Source organism: Vairimorpha ceranae (genome assembly GCF_000988165.1).
Source record: "Vairimorpha ceranae strain PA08 1199 chromosome Unknown NODE_1, whole genome shotgun sequence".
Classification (NCBI taxonomy): Eukaryota; Fungi; Microsporidia; family Nosematidae; genus Vairimorpha; species Vairimorpha ceranae.
Window position 1 is genome coordinate 100,468 of NW_020169296.1, and position 20,505 is coordinate 120,972.

The 20,505-nt window shown below is 27.9% G+C and overlaps 14 protein-coding genes across 14 annotated transcripts; 7 read left to right on the forward strand and 7 right to left on the reverse strand.

The window, feature by feature from the left end:
* Positions 1 to 559: 559 nt before the first annotated feature.
* AAJ76_1000101027 (hypothetical protein) lies at positions 560 to 2,224 on the forward strand (the record flags this gene model as incomplete). Its single annotated transcript, XM_024473552.1, has 1 exon — positions 560 to 2,224. One exon carries the CDS (start codon positions 560 to 562, stop codon positions 2,222 to 2,224), a length of 1,665 nt encoding a protein of 554 aa, XP_024332408.1.
* Positions 2,225 to 2,238: 14 nt separating this feature from the next.
* Positions 2,239 to 2,496, reverse strand: AAJ76_1000102963 (polyadenylation factor i complex subunit fip1; the record flags this gene model as incomplete). Its single annotated transcript, XM_024473553.1, has 1 exon — positions 2,239 to 2,496. One exon carries the CDS (start codon positions 2,494 to 2,496, stop codon positions 2,239 to 2,241), a length of 258 nt encoding a protein of 85 aa, XP_024332409.1.
* A 214-nt stretch (positions 2,497 to 2,710) lies between these two features.
* On the reverse strand, positions 2,711 to 4,432 carry AAJ76_1000104899 (dna mismatch repair protein; the record flags this gene model as incomplete). The annotated part of the gene is made up of 1 exon (XM_024473555.1): positions 2,711 to 4,432. One exon carries the CDS (start codon positions 4,430 to 4,432, stop codon positions 2,711 to 2,713), a length of 1,722 nt encoding a protein of 573 aa, XP_024332410.1.
* Positions 4,433 to 4,948: 516 nt separating this feature from the next.
* Positions 4,949 to 9,193, reverse strand: AAJ76_1000109660 (polar tube protein; the record flags this gene model as incomplete). The annotated part of the gene is made up of 1 exon (XM_024473556.1): positions 4,949 to 9,193. The coding sequence occupies one exon, from the start codon at positions 9,191 to 9,193 to the stop codon at positions 4,949 to 4,951; it is 4,245 nt and encodes a 1,414-aa protein (XP_024332411.1).
* Positions 9,194 to 9,403: 210 nt separating this feature from the next.
* AAJ76_1000110692 (protein transport protein sec13) lies at positions 9,404 to 10,225 on the reverse strand (the record flags this gene model as incomplete). Its single annotated transcript, XM_024473557.1, has 1 exon — positions 9,404 to 10,225. The coding sequence occupies one exon, from the start codon at positions 10,223 to 10,225 to the stop codon at positions 9,404 to 9,406; it is 822 nt and encodes a 273-aa protein (XP_024332412.1).
* Positions 10,226 to 10,405: 180 nt separating this feature from the next.
* AAJ76_1000110873 (translation elongation factor 2) lies at positions 10,406 to 12,961 on the forward strand (the record flags this gene model as incomplete). Its single annotated transcript, XM_024473558.1, has 1 exon — positions 10,406 to 12,961. The coding sequence occupies one exon, from the start codon at positions 10,406 to 10,408 to the stop codon at positions 12,959 to 12,961; it is 2,556 nt and encodes an 851-aa protein (XP_024332413.1).
* Positions 12,962 to 13,113: 152 nt separating this feature from the next.
* AAJ76_1000113859 (class 2 transcription repressor nc2 subunit alpha) lies at positions 13,114 to 13,392 on the reverse strand (the record flags this gene model as incomplete). Its single annotated transcript, XM_024473559.1, has 1 exon — positions 13,114 to 13,392. The coding sequence occupies one exon, from the start codon at positions 13,390 to 13,392 to the stop codon at positions 13,114 to 13,116; it is 279 nt and encodes a 92-aa protein (XP_024332414.1).
* A 414-nt stretch (positions 13,393 to 13,806) lies between these two features.
* On the forward strand, positions 13,807 to 14,178 carry AAJ76_1000114274 (hypothetical protein; the record flags this gene model as incomplete). Its single annotated transcript, XM_024473560.1, has 1 exon — positions 13,807 to 14,178. One exon carries the CDS (start codon positions 13,807 to 13,809, stop codon positions 14,176 to 14,178), a length of 372 nt encoding a protein of 123 aa, XP_024332415.1.
* A 94-nt stretch (positions 14,179 to 14,272) lies between these two features.
* On the forward strand, positions 14,273 to 15,058 carry AAJ76_1000114740 (splicing factor 3b subunit 2; the record flags this gene model as incomplete). The annotated part of the gene is made up of 1 exon (XM_024473561.1): positions 14,273 to 15,058. One exon carries the CDS (start codon positions 14,273 to 14,275, stop codon positions 15,056 to 15,058), a length of 786 nt encoding a protein of 261 aa, XP_024332416.1.
* Positions 15,059 to 15,169: 111 nt separating this feature from the next.
* AAJ76_1000115637 (camk family protein kinase) lies at positions 15,170 to 16,057 on the forward strand (the record flags this gene model as incomplete). Its single annotated transcript, XM_024473562.1, has 1 exon — positions 15,170 to 16,057. The coding sequence occupies one exon, from the start codon at positions 15,170 to 15,172 to the stop codon at positions 16,055 to 16,057; it is 888 nt and encodes a 295-aa protein (XP_024332417.1).
* Positions 16,058 to 16,611: 554 nt separating this feature from the next.
* AAJ76_1000117079 (zinc transporter 8) lies at positions 16,612 to 17,616 on the forward strand (the record flags this gene model as incomplete). Its single annotated transcript, XM_024473564.1, has 1 exon — positions 16,612 to 17,616. One exon carries the CDS (start codon positions 16,612 to 16,614, stop codon positions 17,614 to 17,616), a length of 1,005 nt encoding a protein of 334 aa, XP_024332418.1.
* Positions 17,617 to 18,316: 700 nt separating this feature from the next.
* Positions 18,317 to 18,961, forward strand: AAJ76_1000118784 (trna (guanine-n -)-methyltransferase; the record flags this gene model as incomplete). The annotated part of the gene is made up of 1 exon (XM_024473565.1): positions 18,317 to 18,961. The coding sequence occupies one exon, from the start codon at positions 18,317 to 18,319 to the stop codon at positions 18,959 to 18,961; it is 645 nt and encodes a 214-aa protein (XP_024332419.1).
* Positions 18,962 to 18,966: 5 nt separating this feature from the next.
* AAJ76_1000119667 (hypothetical protein) lies at positions 18,967 to 19,200 on the reverse strand (the record flags this gene model as incomplete). Its single annotated transcript, XM_024473566.1, has 1 exon — positions 18,967 to 19,200. The coding sequence occupies one exon, from the start codon at positions 19,198 to 19,200 to the stop codon at positions 18,967 to 18,969; it is 234 nt and encodes a 77-aa protein (XP_024332420.1).
* A 448-nt stretch (positions 19,201 to 19,648) lies between these two features.
* Positions 19,649 to 20,485, reverse strand: AAJ76_1000120952 (t-snare complex subunit syntaxin; the record flags this gene model as incomplete). The annotated part of the gene is made up of 1 exon (XM_024473567.1): positions 19,649 to 20,485. One exon carries the CDS (start codon positions 20,483 to 20,485, stop codon positions 19,649 to 19,651), a length of 837 nt encoding a protein of 278 aa, XP_024332421.1.
* Between the last annotated feature and the right edge of the window lie 20 nt (positions 20,486 to 20,505).

The following is a 20,505-nucleotide window of genomic DNA, read 5'->3' on the forward strand; positions in this document are numbered from 1 at the left end:
TAATATTAAGAAACAACATCATAATACTCTATAGTTTGATTTTATGTAGAAATATTTACTTTATACCAAATATCTAAAATAAAGATTAAGAAAAAGTAATACATTTATTTTATATGAATATAGCAATTATTTGAAAAAATGTTGTATTTGTATAAAAAATTGTAAATGCTTTATCAAAAATTAGTATATTAAAACTTGATACTTAAAATTCAGTTAACAAAAAAGTTGTAAAGAAACATTTACAAAGAATATTTTAAATATTTGCTACAATGATTTTTTATTTGTACTTCTACTTGTAATATCTTATCTAATGTTGTAATATATTTAAGCTTTGAATAGGAGACAATATATTTAATTAACTTTTATCCCTTAACTATGTAATTTAAAAAAATAAATATTTGTCGAGTAAGGATAAATATTGTAAGGCAGTAAAAATAATTAATGAACAAAAGTATTGTTTTTTGTTATTAAGTTATAAAAATAAAATATTATTAATCGATCATTGCAGATATTTAAATTTCTAATATAAAATTCGTGATTTTATTATTAACCCATCAAAATGGTCTTTTTTCTGCGAAATTGGTTAGTTAAATCTTTCAATGCCTTTTTAAATAATGATATTCATGACTCTAGCCATCATAATGTACAGATAATTGATGTGCTAGAAATACAAAAGTCTAAAATATTTTTAATAATCAGGGACAGAGATTATTTTGTAAAAGGATGTATTTCAAAAAATAAAAATATTTTTTACAAGGGAATGTGCATAAATATAAAAAAATATTACATAGAATATTATTTACAAGAATTTTATATCTATATCTTAGATTATATTGATCTGGGATGTATATGCGATAGTTTTAATGAAACATTGGATATTAATACTAGATTTAAAAAAGAATTAGAAAGTTGTTTATATAAAAGCATAGATTATACAGCATTTGTAAAAAATAAAAATGACGATTTTGAATGTTTTGTTTTTAAAAAACAAACAAAAAATGAAGAAAAAGTAGATCTTTGTAACTCGAGTAATATTTTTAGTGAAAGTATTTTAGTAAGCAGTTTAGATGATAATCTACATAAAGACAGTTTCTATAAATCGCTTATTAAGAAACCAATAGAAAAAAATATAGTTTTAGAATATGATAAACCAAATTTATTAGACGAGATGATAATAACAAATTATAAGCAAAATACTAATGTAAACTCCATAACAAGCCATTGTGAAAATTTTGCTAATAAAAATACTTTAATACCTAGTTCTTTATCAAGTCTTGGTACATTTGATGAAAATTTATCTACCGATATAGAGATTCAGAATTCCAGTTCTATAGAAATCTTATCTACTTTACCAAATTTAAGTGTTTTAAATGATCAACAAAAAAATTATAAAGAAATAAACTCTAAAATGCATGCTTCTAGTATTTCTTCAGATTTAAAGTACATAAGTCCAAAAAAAAGTAAAATCGAAGAAATAAAAAAATCACCGTATCAGAATAGATTTTTTACTAAAAATATAATAGAAAAGAAAAAAACTTATAATATTTACCAACACTACTTACCTCAATCTACTACAGAATCAACCAATATAAAAACTAAAAATCTAGTATTATATAAAACAAATGAAAGAAGAAGTAGAATATTTAATTATTTAGACAATTTTGCAAAATGTTATAAATTAAAAGATATTCTACTCATGGCAGAATTTTACTGTAACAATTTATATAAGAAAAATTTTTTGATATTTCTATATAAAATTGTATGGAATAGTATCCTACAAGGCTCAGTATTACCAATGAATATGACACATAAGCATCTTTTGAACAGAAAAGTATTTTATAAAAATACATTCTTGTATGTTAGCAATAAGAAATTTACATCTAGGCCTTATATAAAGAGACGTTTAATGCCAGACACTATACTATTTAATAAGAAAAAAAATATTTTACAGAAAAAAGTAAAAAATAAAATAAATGTAAATTATAAAATACAGAGAGGGGTTTACGACCTTAGTATTTTGAAACATGCAGATACAATTACAAATTTAACAAACATGTTTATCACTAAAGATATTTACAAATACACAAGCAAAAGTAAAATCAAATATTTTAATATAACAAACAAACAGACACAACAATACAATATAAAACCGATAGATGAATATCTATTTTTAACAAATAATGATGATTTATTTTTTGACATAAATTATAATATTTTTAATTGAAAAAAGAAAAAATATTATCTTTTATGATATTTACCTTTTTGCATGTTACAATACTCTTTCCATGTGGTCTCATTAAATCCATAATTAAAATAATCAGTAATGTCTTCTCCCGGTTTGTTCCATGGCTTTTCATCAAGTTTGGAAAAATCAAACTCAAATAAATTTGCTTCTGTGTCCATATTATCTTTATTTTTTTCTATAACAAGCTCAAGCTCATTTGATTCTTCAGAGCTATGGTAATCTTTATCAATAAAAAAATCTTTATCTTCCATAAAAGGGGTATGTTCTTACAACAATATTTTAGAAGTACACTGCTAATAAATAATATTAGAATAATTATATTATGTCACAAGTGTTGAATGCATACACTAACTAAAAAATACAATAAAATAATTCTCGTAAATAATATTAACACCTTTCAAAGCACTTGTATAAGTCTTTTAAAAACGAGAAAAGATTATAATAAAATAATTCTAGTAAATATCATTAACACCTTTCAAAGCACTTATATAAGTCTTTCAAACTCTTAAGCTTCGTGAATGTTTGTAAAACATCTTTCGTACATTTTAGATATTTTTTTAGAGTCGAAAAAGATTGTCTATTAAGTTCTAAGTTTCGGTAGATTTTACACAACTTCGAAAAAATTTCTCTAAATACTTTTTCTTCGATTTTATTTTCAATATTGAAATTTTCCCATTCTTTTACATCACCGATATAATCACCGATGTTAGGAACATGTATAAAATTATTATTGTCATCTATTTCAATCTTAAAATATTCTTGTAACATTTTTTTTAATGTGTCATCTTTTATTTTACTTTTTATGCAACACGACGAATAAGTAAAATTGCCAAAATTAAATAGAAAAAAATGATAAATTAAATGTGGAATCAGTGATGTCAAATTACATTTCATTAAATATTGATTATATTGCACTAGTAAATTTATATCTGGAATGTTTGCTGTACCTACATATACAAGATCTTGTATAAAAGATTTATCAATTTCTACTATTTCATTCTTCAATTTTTGTATGCTTAATAATTTGTATTCACACGTTGTCTGACTAGGCAAGCAGTCTAAAAGTGTATTATATTCTTTGTAAATTATATTTGATTCGTATACATTGCTGTTACTTATTCCTCCTTTATAAGTCTCTTTAGGTTCATTAAGTCCCATTTCCAAGATAACACCAAGAACATTTAATAATTCATCTTCATAATCTAAAAGTACTTCTTTTTTACTGGGATGAACATTTACATCTATGTATTCAGAAGGTATTCTGATTTCTAAATAAATAAATGGATATCGTCCTTTTGGTAAAATATTTGAATAAATTTTTCCAATAAAGGATTTTATACTTTGACTTGTAACAAGTCTATTGTTAATAAAAAGTATAAATTGGAATGATTTAAAATTTATCATTGTAGGTGTAAAAATTAGTGTTATAAACTTATTACTGTAGTATCTTAATGATGATATCTGGTAAATAGTACCTATTTGCTTAGACTTAGATTTGGTTATTAGATCATTTTCATCATTAAATTGTAATTCACTAGTAAATTTTATAGTTTTAATAAAATCTAGGTAATTAATATCACTTATATAATTTATTTTCCCAATAGATACATCATTATAAGAACATGTACTATCATTAAATAGAAACTTTATATTTGGATTTTTTATCGCAAAAATATTTGCTAGTTCTGACATACTTTTGTAAACAGATAATTTCTTATGGAAACATTTCTCTCTAATTTTATTATTGTAAAATAAATATTTTATGTATATTGATGTACCAGTATTCATTGATATTGGTTTTAAAGAATCTTCTGTAAAGTTCCTTTCATATCCTAATTCCTTGTTTTCTACCTTTGATTTAATTGTGAGATGTGAAATACATCTAATAGAAGATAATGCTTCCCCTCGAAATCCGAAAAAATTTTCACCATAATTTGTAGAATTAGAAAATTTAGATGTGTGATGTGCAAGTGCTAAATTTTTAAAATCTTCTTCCTCAATTCCATGGCCGTTATCGTGCACCTCAATATTTAAATTATCTTTACTTACATTTATTGATATAAATGTAGATTCTGCATCAATAGAGTTTTCTATCAGTTCTTTTAGTACATTGTATGGACTAACAATTACTTCTCCTGCACAAATGCGTTTTTGAATTTCTGGAGGTAATTTTGTTATTTTATGCATACAATTTAAGGACAAAAATTTAAAAATTATAGCTAACTTTTCTAAAAATTAGTTTAACGGTTAGAATAAATATGATAACTTTAAACTATGAATTGGAAAAATTCTTAAATTTTATACTAATCTTTTGTAACACACAAATTTAATTGTTCATTATTAAATTAAAAATGACACGACATTTTTGTATTTTATGCATTAAAATAAATGTAAAAATTAATTTATATACAATTTCATAAAAAAATTGATTAAAATTACAATTTAACTTTAAACAGTTATGCCACTTTTACGTTAATTTTAAAATTTTGTACCAATTATACTTGGCATATTTTGTAATAAAGTAAATAATTTTATATTAAAAACATTGCTTGTAACTAAAGAACACGGCTATAAAAATTTGACGGGTTGACATTTCTCCAAAAAAAAATTTATCAACAAATAAATAATTTTTTTTTATTAAGTAAATAAATTTATTGATTTTATAAAAAATAAAAATATAGTAAAATTTTATTCACATTAAAATTACCTTTGAGGAGATGAAGCGATACCTAATCTTCTTTGTGGTGTATTGGGGGCATTAGCTCCTGCTCCGGCTGGTCTTGGCTGGTTAGGTAAATTTATTCCTGGAGAAGGAGATCCGAAAGCGTTTCCAGCTGGATTATTTGTATTAAAAGAAGCTCTTGTTGTTTGGTTAAAAGGGACCTGTCCCGATGTTAAAGGATTTGGCCCTGGATTTCTTACTTGGTTATCAACAAATCTTATTGGTGGCCCAATGGGATTAGGATATTGATAGCTTGAATTTGGACCAGTAGCAATATTGGGTGGACCGTTTGTAACAATTTCATTAATTACTGTTGAACCGGGTTTTGGTGGTTCTATTGTCTGTATCTGTGTTGTCCTGTTTGGTACTCTTAATGTATTCGTATTCTCAACTGCTTTAAGATTTGGAACTATATGTTTTTCCAAAATAACAGCCGAAGTATTATTCGGCTTACCAGTAACTTTAGAAATACTATTAAATATATAATTAATCAAATTAGACGTAGAAATATCATTAGATGAAACTTGTTTCAAGGATTTTGAGAAATCTGTATCAAGAATTTCTGTTGGTTTTTTATTTGGATCTGAGTTATATTCGTTCATTTTATAAATTACAGAATCAGGAATTCGTTTGATTAAATTTATATAATCTTCCTTTTCCATTCCTAATGCCTTTGAATATGCGAATGTTTTAGAAATCAAATCATTCTTAACTCTGCTTGCTTCTGAACCATCACGAATAAAATGCTTAGTGATATCAAATCTTTCAACCTGTAACAATTCAGCTTTTTTAGCATCTTCTTCATTAGTAAATCCATTAGTTGGACTTACAAACCTTCCAGCTTTATTCTTAGTTCTTCCTTCTGCTATAGTATTTTCTATATAAGTGTTCATAATTTGATCTTCAGATACATTCTCCAAAGAATTAATCATTGGTTCTTTTTGACTTTCTGTAGGTGTTTCACTTATAGCAATATTCTTATCAGGATCAATATTTGAAAGTCTTTTCATTCCTTCATTTTCCTCAAATGTTTCTGTTATTCCATATTGTGGTACAGTCGTAATATGCTTATCGCCGTTAGGATTAGTAAACGAAAAAATTCGAATTGAGTCAAGTTTTTCTTTCTTTTTTTCTTCAGCTAAAGCATTCTTAAAAATATTAGCTTCTCTAATTTTTTCTTCCTCGTTAGGATACAAATTAAGTCTTGGCTTAACTGTGTCAGAAAATTCATTCCAAGGAGTCTGGTGTAATGTTCCCTTTTTAATGTGTAACTCATCAATATAATTTGTGTCAAGCTGTTCATTAGCATTTGAAAGGAATTTACTTGGTGTTTTATTGGTTGGGCTGGGCAATATCAAATCTGCATCTTTTATTTCTGTTTCATAGTATAACTCACCATTAGGTATATCTGGCCTTTCTCCTTGATTATGCTTCGATTTCCAGTGTGAAGTGTCAATTCCTTCACTCTCCATCTGTAATTTACCACTGGGTTCAATATACGCAACTGCATCTTGAATTTGAAGCTTAGTACTGTTTTCTCCTGCATTTAAAAATCCATCATTAGTCTGAATAGTGTTTAATCCACTATTGACATTATTTCGAGTAACTGTATTTCTTACTAAATTTTTTAAAACATCAGATCTATTTTTTACAAACTCCTCTCCTTTATCTTTTGGTTTTTCATCAACAAATGTTTTAAGCGGGAATTTAATTACCGAATTATTGATATTTATTTCACTGGCATCGTTAGGTATTACCTTCAAAACATCCATTTTTTCATTTGAAAAATCAGAATACAATGCTTTTTCTAATGCTTCTTTTTTACGTTCTTCTAATTCATTTTTCAAGACTTCCTCTGATGTTTTACCAATAGCATTATCACCGCTGTGCGCTGTAGCTACGTGTGCTGCAATTTGCGCTGCTTTTTTCGAATCAACTCCACTGTTAAGTGATCTCATTATATCTTGACGAATTTGCGCTTCTCTACTCTCAATTTCTTGCAATATAGCTTTTTCAGCTGCCGCCTTAGCTGCTCTTGCTTCTTCTATTGTTCCTCCAGTTTTCAATACAGATTGCGCTGCTTTAATTCCTGCCTCACTAATCTTCCTGGCTCTATTATTTTTAGCAAGTCTTTCTTCTGTAGCCATAACATCAGCATCTTGATGTTCTTTGAGAAGTACCTCTCTGTGTTGTTTCTCTGTCTCTGCATTCTTTTTAGCTATTTGGTCAAGTTGTTCTTCTTTTTTAGCTTCATTAAGAAGCCTTAAAGCTGATTTCGGTATTGGACTATGTCTTTTCTCCTCTGTATTAACATATTCAAGTGTATTATTAAAGACCTCGGCTGTATGTCTAGCATTATCCATTCCTTTTTTCATTATATCCTTAGCTACAATAGGCGCTTTTTTCGCAATGTGTAAAATTTTGTTATTAATAATCTGAGTCTCATCAATTAAATCAGCAGCGGCTTTTCTTGGTTTATTAATATTTTCAGAATTGGCCTGCTCGTGTATAGTAGTGGCATGTTTATCTGCAAGAATTTTCATTGAATTATCAAGCTCTTGCATTACGTCATCTTTGGTTTCAGGATTATTTGCGATATTGGCAGCAGCTTTTTGAATCAACTTTGTATTTTCAGCCACCAAATGTGCTATTTCCGGCCCATTATTTTGCACAAATGATCTTCTTTGTTCAACAGCATCTTTAATTTTCGCTCGTTCATTTATTATATCAGTGGCAACTGCTGGAGGTGTGCCTTTCCTTAACTCATTATTAAAGTTAGATAGTAAATATCCTGTGCGCGCAGCAGAATCTAAAGCATCCTCATGTGTTCCACCAGTTTCTGCTGCTTTAGAAAACGCTTCATACATTCTGCGACCAATATCTTGTGGTGTTAATTGATTTCCTAGCTGTCTTAAGTATCCCAACTCTTCTTCATTTAGATGTATTGGATGGAACCAAGGGAATGTGTGTTGTTTACGGACTTCATTATTCATAGTCTCAATCATTTTGGCTTTTTCAGCATTTTTTTCATCTTCAATTTCTTTTTGTAACGCTTTATGATTTGCTGCCTCAAATCCTACCTTAGCATTTTCTTTCATTGCATCAGCCAAATCCATTCTGTGTTGTATTTCATTTTGAGCACTTTGCTCGACTCCTTGTGCTAGTTGTGCTGCATTTTCAGGATTGACTCCGTTTTTAACTAAAAATTCAAATTCATTTGTTGCGCGAAGATGCGGTGGTGCAATAGAATTTAGCAGTGATTGTTCAATATTATCATAAACTTTTGTCAAAGGATGACATGTACCATTTAATTCGCAATCTGGAGTAAAGGGTTCATTTGTTGCAATTTTTTCTTCAGCTTCTGCTCGTGTTAGTCCTGCCGCCATCAACTGATCAATAGCACGTTCTACAGCTGGTACTGCATTTTGTACAAATGACTGTGCTTCCTCACCGTATGTTTTACCAGTTGCATTTCCATTTGGATCTGTAAAAGGTGCAGTTATATCACCATCGGGTGCTTGAGATAAAATATCATTGGCTTTATCTAGTATCTTATCAGATGTTTTATTAACTTTTGGTAAAAAGCTTCTTAGCCATTTCATAAAATTTTGAGCTTTTAATGTTTTATCAAGAGCTGGATTCACGCCTGGTTTTACTTCTTTCATTGATGAATATTTCATAGGAGCCGATGTATGTGGTGTATTTGCTAAAATTTGTTCTACCTGGTCTTGTGTTAGCCCGGTTAAAGGTGATTTCTCTTGTGCATCAATTAAATCTGAGGCAAAAGGCTCAGTCAAAACTCCATCATTTTGTAATTGTTTAACTGCATCAGTATTTCCTCTACCCGCTTCTCGTGCCAATGTTTTAGTTGAAATTGGTAAATCTTCTTCACGTGAAATTCCGGTTGATTTTTTAATATCATCTTTAACAGCTTCTTCAACAGTCGAAAAACGACCACCGTGTTTACGATGATGTCCATGACTGCCACGTTTTTTCACATGTATAAGTGTTCCTGTATGGTGTTCTCCGCGATCTCTATGACCATGGCCATGTCTTTTTCTTCTGTAATCAAAATCTACATGGTGTGGATCTTCATGTATAGTATCACTGTTAGTTATTATATTGCGACCTCGTAAATCGCTTTGGTTATTTTTCCCCCGTCTATTTGATTTTAATATTCTGCCAAAAACTTTTAGATTTAGTAACAGTAGTAAAATATTTCTCATTAATTAAAATCCCGAAAATTATTTTTTTAAATGTTTTTTTATGAAACCTAGTTTTAGTTTGAGACACAAACCTGTGTGGTATAAGATTTAGAAATTTAAAGTTTTATTGGAACTTTTTAAAACAATTAAACAGGAGTCATTTTATAAAACATAATAATCCAAATATTAATTGCATTTATAAAACAAAAATTATTACTAAAAATAAAAAATTTAATTATCAGATACAAGCTCTACTTCCACATATTTTCCTTCATTACCTGGTTCATAATACTTAAATTTATTTTGACCGTATCCAATACTTAATGTAAATCCTGATTTGCTCCAACTAAGACTGTAGACAGGTTCATCAAGAATGATTTCTTGTTTCAAAAAATCCTCAAAATGTCTCCAATAAATAAATACTTTACAGTCTTCTCCACAAGAAGCAAAACAAAGAATATTAAAAACATTGTTAGGTGAAATGCATACATCTCTCACTAGAGATGTATGGTCCCTAAATCTTATTATTTCTTTATTATTTTCCCATACGGCAGTGGAATAGTCAAGGCCGCCAGTAACTACAAAAGTATTATTCGAATCAATTGTTGAAATTCCAAACCTATGAGCAGTAAATTCTGACACTACAATGTTTTCGTCATTTTTCAAATTTAAAATTCTTACCTTTCCATCTTCACAAGCACAATAAATATTAATTATTTCATTATTGAAATTCGAAGAGATGTCATTTATACAACCAGTAAAAACTTGTTCTTCATGTTTTACAGCGTAAGTATTATTTGTATCAAGTTTCCATATAACAACATGTCCAGATGAATGAGCACTCGCTAAATATTCATTATGATTCAGAAAAATTGCTTTTATTAATTTTCCATGCATTGAATCTAATTCATGCTCCAAATGAAGATCAATTTTATCATCTGGTTCTTTTTTATTTACAAAAATTCTAATAAATCCGTCAGATGAGGCAGTAATAAGTTTTTTTTCAAAAATGTCCCTCTCAATACTGTAAATAGTTCCTTTGTGCACTTCCATTTTTGGGGCATTTAAAAAATAAAAACATTTTAATTTGACAAACAAATTTACAATAAAGAAGTTATTATTATCAATAAATTAATGTCTAAATATTTTCTTATAAATAGAATGCTTAGATGCACGAAAATAATTTTTTATGAAAATAAAATTTTTTAAAATAATTTTTTTTTCACCCCAAAAATGGTAGACTTTCACATTAATAAAGTTCATAATTTAATGGAAAATCAAAAAAACATAAGAAACATTTCTGTTATTGCTCACGTAGATCATGGTAAGAGTACTTTGACCGATACACTTGTTATTAAAGCGAAGATTGTCAGTAAAGATTCTGGTGGTGGTAGGTATATGGATACTAGAAAAGATGAACAGGATAGAGGTATTACTATTAAAAGTACAGCAATTTCATTATTCACTAAAATAGATCAAGATGTTATAGATGCATATTCAAAACCAGGTGATATAAATGGTACAGAATTTTTAGTAAATTTGATTGATAGTCCTGGACACGTGGATTTTAGTAGTGAAGTTACTGCTGCCTTAAGAGTCACTGATGGTGCTTTAGTAGTTGTTGATTGTGTTGAAGGTATTTGTGTACAAACAGAAACAGTGTTAAATCAGGCTATGGAAGAAAGAATTGTGCCTACTCTTGTTTTAAATAAATTAGATAGAGCTATTTTAGAGTTAGAATTTCCTCAAGCAAAACTTGCAGAAAGTTTAAGAAGAAGGATTGAAGGATTTAACGCCAAGCTATCACAGTTAGGACATACTTTTAAGGTTGAATCTCTTATGCCTGAAAAAAATGAAATTTCTTTCTGTTCAGGTTTACAAGGATGGGGATTTACACTCAGGACGTTTGCTAGGTTTTATTTAAAAAAGTTTAAAGCATCTGGATTTGAAGGTGAAAAAAGACTTTCTAAGCTTTTATGGAGTATTCAGGTGTCATGTAGTTCTTCAGATCCTTGGGATCCAAATATGAAATTCATTAAATCTCAAACGCCCAATTCTGAAATGTCACCATTTGTGGTTTTTGTTCTTAATCCTATTTATAAAGTAAGAGACTTGTGTAATGAAGGAAAGATTGAAGAAATAAAAGAGTACCTTTCAAAATACAACGTAGACTTTAAGAATGTTGTTCTTATGGGAGAAGGTAAATCACTTTTTAAAGTTGTTATGCGTACATGGTTACCTGCCGCTGAATGTTTATTGGAACAAATTGTTCTTAAGCTACCTAGCCCTCTTCAGTCACAAGCTGTCAGATATGATCATCTTTATGAAGGACCCGCCGATGATGAAATAGCCCAGGCTATAAAAAAGTGTGATCCGTCAGAGAGTGCACCTGTCATGATGTATGTTTCTAAAATGGTTCCAGGTAATGATAATAGATTTATAGCTTTTGGTAGAGTGTTATCTGGTTCAATTCAACCAGGTATGAAGATTAGAGTACAAGAGCCTGGTTATTCACCGTCCTGTACTTCCAATGCTAACAATGCACTAGTTCATAATAAGTCGGTTTTAAGAGTTGTCGTTATGATGGGAAGAATTAATAAAGATGTTCCAAGTTGTCCAGCTGGTAATATTGTTGGTATTGTAGGTATCGATGACTGTCTTAAAAAGACTGGTACTATTACTAACATTGAAAATGCTTACAATGTTAAATCAATGAAGTTTTCTGTTTCTCCTGTTGTAAAAGTCGCAGTAAATGCTAAAAAGGCAGAAGATTTGGGAAAATTGCAAGAAGGTCTCAATAAATTAGCACAGTCCGATCCACTTTGTCTTGTAGAAAGAAATGATAAAGGACAAAGTACTATTGCATGTGCAGGAGCTTTACATTTAGAAATTTGTCTAAAAGATCTAGAAGAGTTGTATGCTAAGGTCCCTATTGTTTATGATGACCCGCTTGTCACTTATTTTGAGGGAGTTACTGAAGCTGTTACTGCACCAAAGATGACTAAATCTGCCAATAAACATAATAGGCTTTACATGACAGTAGAACCTTTAGATGAAGATCTTACTAAGTCACTTATTGATGTAAAATGTGACAATCAGAAACAGTTAGCTGCTAATTTTAGAGAGATGTTAAACATTAATGAAGATTGGGTTAAAAAGATTTGGTCTATGGCGCCTGAACTTACACCTGAAAATATGTTAGTTGATGGAACTAAAGGTATTTCTATCATCGGAGAAATTAAAGAACATCTTAATACTGGTTTTAAAGCTGCCGTAGGAGAAGGTCCCCTTATTGGAGAAACAATGAGAGGTGTAAGATTCGATCTAAAGGATGCTACTTTACACGCTGATTCTATTCATAGAGGTATTAATCAATTATTACAGCCCACTATTAAATTATGTAAAGGTCTTTTACTTGCTGCTGATCCTGTTTTGTACGAACCAATTTTTAAAGTTGATATTGTTACGCCCGATGAATATATTGGAACTGTCACTACCATCCTTTGTGGCAAGAGAGGAACAGCTGAAGAATTTACAAGTTTAGCTGGTAATGTTACAACTCTTATTGAAGGAACTTTACCAGTCCGAGAATCTTTTACTTTTAATGAAGAATTAAAATCTGCTACACAAGGCAAAGCGGGTGCTTCTTTATCATTTTCTCATTATGCTACTTTACCAGGTTCATTATCCGATGAAGGAAGCTTGATGGCTAAGACGGTTGCTCAAGTTCGTCAGATTAAGAAGATAACTACATCACTTAATCCGGAAGATTGGTTTGATAGGCTATAATTAAATCAATTTAATTTCAAAAATAATTTTTACATTTTGCTAACTTTTCTTCTTTTATGCAATAATAATTTTTTATGAAAGTCTTAGTTTGTTTGTTAACACAACGTTGTGGTAAATAAACAAAAAATAATATAAATTTTACAATATTTTATTTACGTCTCTCTATCTTTTAATAGATTATTTAAAAAGTTATATTTGCTATTTTCTTCTATTGCTTTTTTTATATGATCTACTGTAATTCTGTTTCCTTTTTTGCTTTTTAATTCTTCATAAGTTAAAGTGACTAGGTCTTTTAAAAATAGTTCCATTGCCTTTCCTGCAATGAAAGGGACACTAATGCCCATTTTACCTACATCTTCATTTGATTGCATAATTTTCTTTAGACGAGCAGCAGGGAAAAGAGATCTTAATTTTTTAGAATTATCTGACATAGAGGGATCAAGACTATAATTTTTTGTGGATGAAAACAACAAAAAAACAAAAATGTATTTTTTAAAATTGTGTTAGTATTTTTTAAAAATTAAATATTTACATATATTTTTAAGAATGTCGTATTTTTTATTACTGTAAGTAAATATCCTTAAACTTGGATCAATTAACAAATACAATTTAAAGTGAATTTATTTATTAACACTTAAATTTCACATTTAAAATAAAATATGTTACTTTAAAAGGTTAATGACGTGACTCATAAAAAAATAAGTTAAAAAATTATTAAGAAATAAAACTACAATTTAAAAAAAGATATTAAGTAATTTAGCAACGAATTTATACCTTCAAATATTTTGAAATTTTTTGTTATCGCGATTTAGTAACTGTTAAAAATAATTAATATCCCATCCCTTATGTCCAATCTCGATAACCGAGTTTTAAATGTCATAAAAAAATCTTCTTTATTTTCTCTAGTACAATCTTTATCAGAAGAGGACATTATTACAAATTTAGCTATTAAAGTAGAAGACATCCTCAGTAAATCCGATAAATCCTTTAATGATAAGCAGGACGATTTGTCTGATTTTATATTAGATTATCTTGAATCATATAATATTGAAATAGATACAAACGAAGCAGATGCTATTGCAAATATTTTGGTTTGGATTTATGAAGAAAATAAAATGCAACAAAATGAGATGTACAATAAAATTATGCAGATTAAAAGCCCTGAGCCGGCACAACAAGAAATATCTGATTATGAAAGTGAAATAGTAGATCATTAAATAAATATTATTATTATTAGGTTTTCTTAGCTTTATATCCATTTAGATGTTTATTGTCTTTGTAAATTTTTATTAAGAAAACCCTTCCTAGTTTATGTACAAAGAAGTACCAAAAGAATATGCTTTTATCTACCGAAACAAAAGAAATCCTATAAACAAAAAAGAATCAAAAAAATTACACAGACAAGCTTTATACAACAGACTTAAATCAATTTCTCCTTATCCTCATTTAGTAGAAGTAGAAGATGTAAAAAGCGAGGATCCTATTTTTTACAACAAAATAAAAAATTTGCATAGTTCTGTTCCAGTGGTTAAAAGATGGAAAAATAAATTTCTTTTTCCTATAAATTTTAATAAAAAAGAGTATACAATACCTATATCCATTATTAATACAGGATTAGATCTTCTGAGACAGAATATAATACAAATAAAGAAAAATCAAACAGACAAAGAAAAATTTCTATCTAAATTATTTCCTAAGCTTGGCAGTGCTTCAATAAATCCTAAAAAGCTTTATGAGGCATTTTCTCCATTTAGACCGTTTATGTTTCCATATGGGGAAGTATTTGATTTTACATGGGAAACAGAAAAGAAGCGATATTGCCCTGGAATGCTTACAGATGAACTGAAAAAGGCGCTAGGAATGACAGAATTCTCACCACCACCGTGGATTTTTAAAATGCAAAAAATCGGGCCTCCACCATCCTATCCTGATTTAAAGATACCTGGTGTAAATGCTAATATTCCACCAGGATGTCAATATGGATATGAACCAAATAAATGGGGTAAGCCTTGTTTTGTGCCAGAAGAGAAAGAAGAATACATCTTTAATTTAGAAAATCAATATTTATCACTTAAACCAAAGAAACCTGATATTTAAGGTAAATTATTTGATTTTTATATTCTATGATTTTAAACTACAATTACTTTTTTATTTAATAATTTATGACTGATTTTAATTTATATTTTTTTATTTTTTGTATTTATGCATATGGAGAAATATAAATTTATTGAAAAATTGGGTCGAGGTACACATGGTACAGTGTATTTACTTGAAAGTCCTGATAATAAACAACTTGTTTGTAAATCAGTTGTAGAAAAGCATCTTAAACATGCTAAGAGAGAAGTGTCTATTTTAAGTACATTAAGTCATAAAAGAATTATAAAATTAGTCGAATTTGTTCAATCTAAAGGATCTTCTTTTATTATTCTTGAATATGCCAATAGAGGTACTTTAGAAACAGTGATATCATTTTTTATTCAAAAAAATAGAAAAGCTACAAATTTTCTTTTATGGTCAGTATTCTCTCAAGTTGCCGAAGGACTAGAATATCTTCATTCAAAAAGTATTATACACAGAGATATTAAACCCAGTAATATTCTTATAAATTCTGTTGACTTTAACAGAGAAGAAATACTTAATTTTAAAATTTGTGATTTCAGCCTTTCATATCAACTGTGTGATGAATTTACAGAATCTTCCATTGTAGGCACTCCTTTTTACATGGCACCAGAAATTGTAAATAAAATTAAATATAACACTGGCGTAGACATATGGGGCCTAGGAGTAATATTATATGAACTAGGAAGTTTAACAAAACCTTTTAAAGGAGAAAATAGAACAGAATTATACAAACAAATAAAAAAACAAGTAATAAAAATAGATTTTATAAAAGACAAAGATCTAGTAGATTTGTTATTAAAATGCTTATCTAGAACCAATAGAATTACCGCACAGGAAATATTAAATAACTCTAATGTTAAACTGCATTTGACAATCTTGGATTTGAAACATAAAGATTTAAAAATTGAAGAATTGCAAAAAAAAGTGAATGTTCTTGAGAAAAGATTAGAATGGCCGCCTACTCCTAATAAATAATGTAATTTAAAATGTTTTGGTTTTTTTCATAAATAAATATTTTGAATTTTATGTCAGAAAATTAAAGGTTAATTCTTATATTTTACAAAGTTATAAAAAAAATTGACTATCTTAATATTTGTCAAATTAATCTTAACATTCACTTTTATGTGCAATTTTCAAATAATCGAGTCAAAAAAAATTTAAAAAAATCATTTTTAACTTTGTTAATCTGTTACTCGGTCTCGTGTATTAAAATTTTTATAGATTAAATCAGCCATAAAATTATCAGATTTCAAATTTTTACGTAAACAATAGATAATTTCTTTTATTAAATCTGCTTAAAAGTTCAATATTTGTTGTAATTTTTTGATAAATTTTTAAAAATTAATGCAATGTTTTAAATATTATTTACAATATTTTTAAAATTTTTACTTTAGTATTATTTAAATATGTAAAAAACCTCTATCATTCTATGATAGATTAAATTTTGTTTCACATGTACACAATGAAGTTTGAATCTTTGTAAACAAATGTTTGAGAAAATGCTAAAATATATAAAATTTTCATTGAAGATGCAAAATAAAGTTCAGAATAATACTTGTTCACATCTAACATGTTCTACAGATGCAGACATCTCGAAAATTACTAAAGTGTCAGTAATAATTTCTATTTTCATGATAATCGAATTTTGGGGACACTACAGAACTAACAGTTTATCACTGTTAGCAGACTCGCTACATTTGTTGGTTGATATTTTTGGATTCGGCGTAAGTTTATTTTCCCTTTATTGGTCGAAAAAATCTTCTAATTCTCGCATGACTTTTGGATACCATAGAATAGAAATAATAGGTTCACTTTTCTCTATAGGCTTAATATGGGTGGCTGTAGCTTATTTAATATTTGAATCAATACATAAAATTATACATCCAAAAGAAATAGACGGGGGAATGTTTTTTGGAATAGCGGTTGTCGGATTTTTCGTTAATCTACTGGCTATTTATGTTTTACATTACGACGATTATTCGCACCAGTTAAAACACAAAAACTTAAATATAAGAGCTGCTTATATACACATTATTGGGGACTTAATACAATCAGTTGGTGTCATTATTGCAGGCATTTTTACTTTTTTTTATCCTGGAAAAATTATCTTTGACGTTTTGTGTACTATTTCATTTTCTATTATTGTGTTAGGATCTACATTTTTTGTAATAAAAGACGGGTTTTATATTTTAGCAGAAGGTGCACCGAAAAATATTTCAGTCGACGAAATTAAAGGTGATATACTTGAACTTGATAATGTTTATAAAGTGTTAGAAATTTATACATGGACACTCTCTACAAATTGTAATGCTGTAATGATAACAGTTATGGCTGATGATTTACTAATTAGTGATTATGAACAATTGTTGCGAACGATAAGGAAAATTTTGAGTGAAAAATATGATTTCGGTGTTATTAATATTCAGATAGATACTCCTTGTTCTCACTACGGTACTGATGGATTTTTAGTTGATGGTACATGTATAGATGTACAAAAGACGCTGTTTAATAATGACAGCTATATACAACAATAAAAATTTACGCTTTAAAAGATTTAGGACTCAAATTTTTTAATACTTTAAAAAATATCAAAATACTTAATTAATAAATTTTTAATTTATATAACATGACATATTTTTCTTTCAATTATATGACTTTAACAATGCAGATATATTTAATCTTTTAAATTGTCGTTTAAAATAGAAAAAGCTATATAAACATATTTAAACTACAAAAATTAATTATCATATATTTCAACTAAAACGTCAAAGTAGGTATAAACTTTTGTACAATAAAATTACAAATTTTTTACGCTATTATTGGATCTCTTAAAATATTTTTAAAATACTTTTTATGATTTTAATACAATTTTGAATTACGAAGGCCGTTTTGTGCCTATTTTGTTTGAAAACAAACAAATTTTGCCAAAAAATGTAGTACAATTCTTTAAACAATAAGTTATTTCATCAAAAGTGATTATGAATTAAAAATCAAAGGATTCTGGTGTACTAAATATTTATTAAACTATTATTTTTGCTTGTAGTTTTATATTTAAAAACAGCGTATAGTCTAAATGCTAATCATTATTTTTTTACAAAGCAAAGCATACACTATAAATTTAATAGGTTTAAATACTTTTAAAAGTACTTGTAAATCTGTCAAATATAAAATTTATCATAAGCGTTATTTAAAAGTAAAACAACTTCAAAAAGTTGTTAATAAACAGGGCTTTAAATGAATAAAAATATTTCAAAAAGAGATTATAGACAGCGAGCACATTCTAATCCCTTTAAAGATACTGACATAACAATACCAACATCACCAGATTCTATAAACTGGCTGGAATATTTCAAAAATGGACAACCACCCAGTTTCTTAGATGTTGGTTGCGGTTATGGTAAATTTTTAATGCTTGAAAATCAAAATAACATATTGGGCCTAGAAATAAGAGATAAGGTATACAGATATGTAAGAGATAGGATTAATAAAGATAGTCTTGATAATTGTGCAATAATGAAAACTAACGCTCTGCTTTTTTTACCAAACATTTGTCATAAATTAAGTATAGAAAAAATTTTTATTTTGTTCCCTGATCCACATTTCAAAAAACGAAAACAAAAAGGGAGAGTTATTTGTAAACAAATGATGCACATTTATGCTTATATTCTTCGTGAAAGGGGTAGACTTTATATTTCTACCGATGTGATAGCATTGTTTAATGACATGAAAGACGTTATTAAAAAAAGTGGACTATTTAAAGAAATTGAAGATCCAGAGGATATTTATTTTGAAAGGACGTTAAAAGAAACAGATGAAGCTTTAAGAGCGGGCATAAAAACGGGGCAGATATTTGCTTGTATTTTTGAAAAAATTAATTAAATTTATTATTTCTCGTTTTCTTCTTTTTTCTCCTTTTGTTCCTGCTCATATCTCTCTCTTTCTTCTCTTAAAAGCCTCTCTTCTCTTAATCTTTGTTCTAGCTTTTCTGATTCAGTTGGTTTAGTTACAATATAAATCACTAGCACTACAATTGCTAAACTTATTATTAAACATAGCGTGTACATTGCAGCTGTAAAATCTGTAAAAATTTTCAAAAATGATTCTAAGATAGATGCCATTATTTTTTTATTTTTATTTTACTGACCTGATTAAATTAAAAAGATGAAACAGTTTTAAACATTGTTTTAATAAAAAGTAGTAAAATGTCCTGTTTGACTTGAGGTTTATTTTCAATTAATACTTTTTAATTATTTGAATTTTTGAAAAATCATATCAAATTATAAAACGGTTAGTCAAGAATTATATCGTTTTATATGAAAAATATTAATTTGTCAAAATTAAAAAATATAAGAATCATTAAAAATAATCTTTTTGTAAATTTTTGTCACAATCCATATTGTTTTATTTTAAAAAAAAATTCAATTTTTTAATTTTTTTTTTACTTCAAATAAACGCATAATTTACTTTTACGAACAAATTTATAGATCTCAAATCTTTAACATAATTATTTAGTTGATAAATAGAAAAAAAATTTAATGTAATTTACCTTGGCAATGCTCGGCAGAGTTAAAATATCACATTATATTGATGCTTTCCATATGGCGAATAGTCTGAAAAAAAGGCTATTTTTATAACTACAAATATTACAATAATTACAACTATTGTTACAACAATACCTATAAGAATTTTTTTAAGTCTAGACGCACGAATTTGATAATCAAGTGCAGCTTCTAAGTCTATATTTGCTGCTGCTGTATTTTCATGTGCAGTTGTTATATCCTGTTCAATATTATCTACAACATCATGTTGTTGATATATGGCATCATTTAAAATTTTAAGCATTTCTATAAGTTCTTGTATCATAGTGGCAATTTTCTGTATATTAGTTTTTCTGTCTTTTGCTTCATCTAATATTCCTTTTGCTGAATTACTTCCTAATGCAAAGGCTGATGCTAAAATAGACTCCCCTCTGTCTTCATTGATACACTCACTTATTTCGTCTTCATTTGCATCAGGTCTCGCAATAAAAAACTGAAGCTTAAATTTTTCTTCCTCTTCTTTTTTATATTGATACTGTGCATCTCTATATTCATTAATCGCACTTGTTAATGCTTTAGTTTGCGAATGAACATGAATTTTTTTTGTTTTGTACATAAAGTTCTCATTGCTTTGGCTATCAGAAATTTCGCTTGTAGCTTCTTGTAAACGATCTTTTAGTTCATTGGAAAGCTTTCGAAATTTATTATTAATGGCTTCCATTTGATTATTAAGCATTTTTTCAGTTTTTTTATCTAAAATACCACTATTTTTTTGTGATCCCAGATGTTCAAAACTAGCTGAATAGCTTTTTAATTGATTAACGTCGCTAAAAAACTTTTTGGATTTTGTTAAAAAATCATCCATAAAACAACTTTCCACTACAT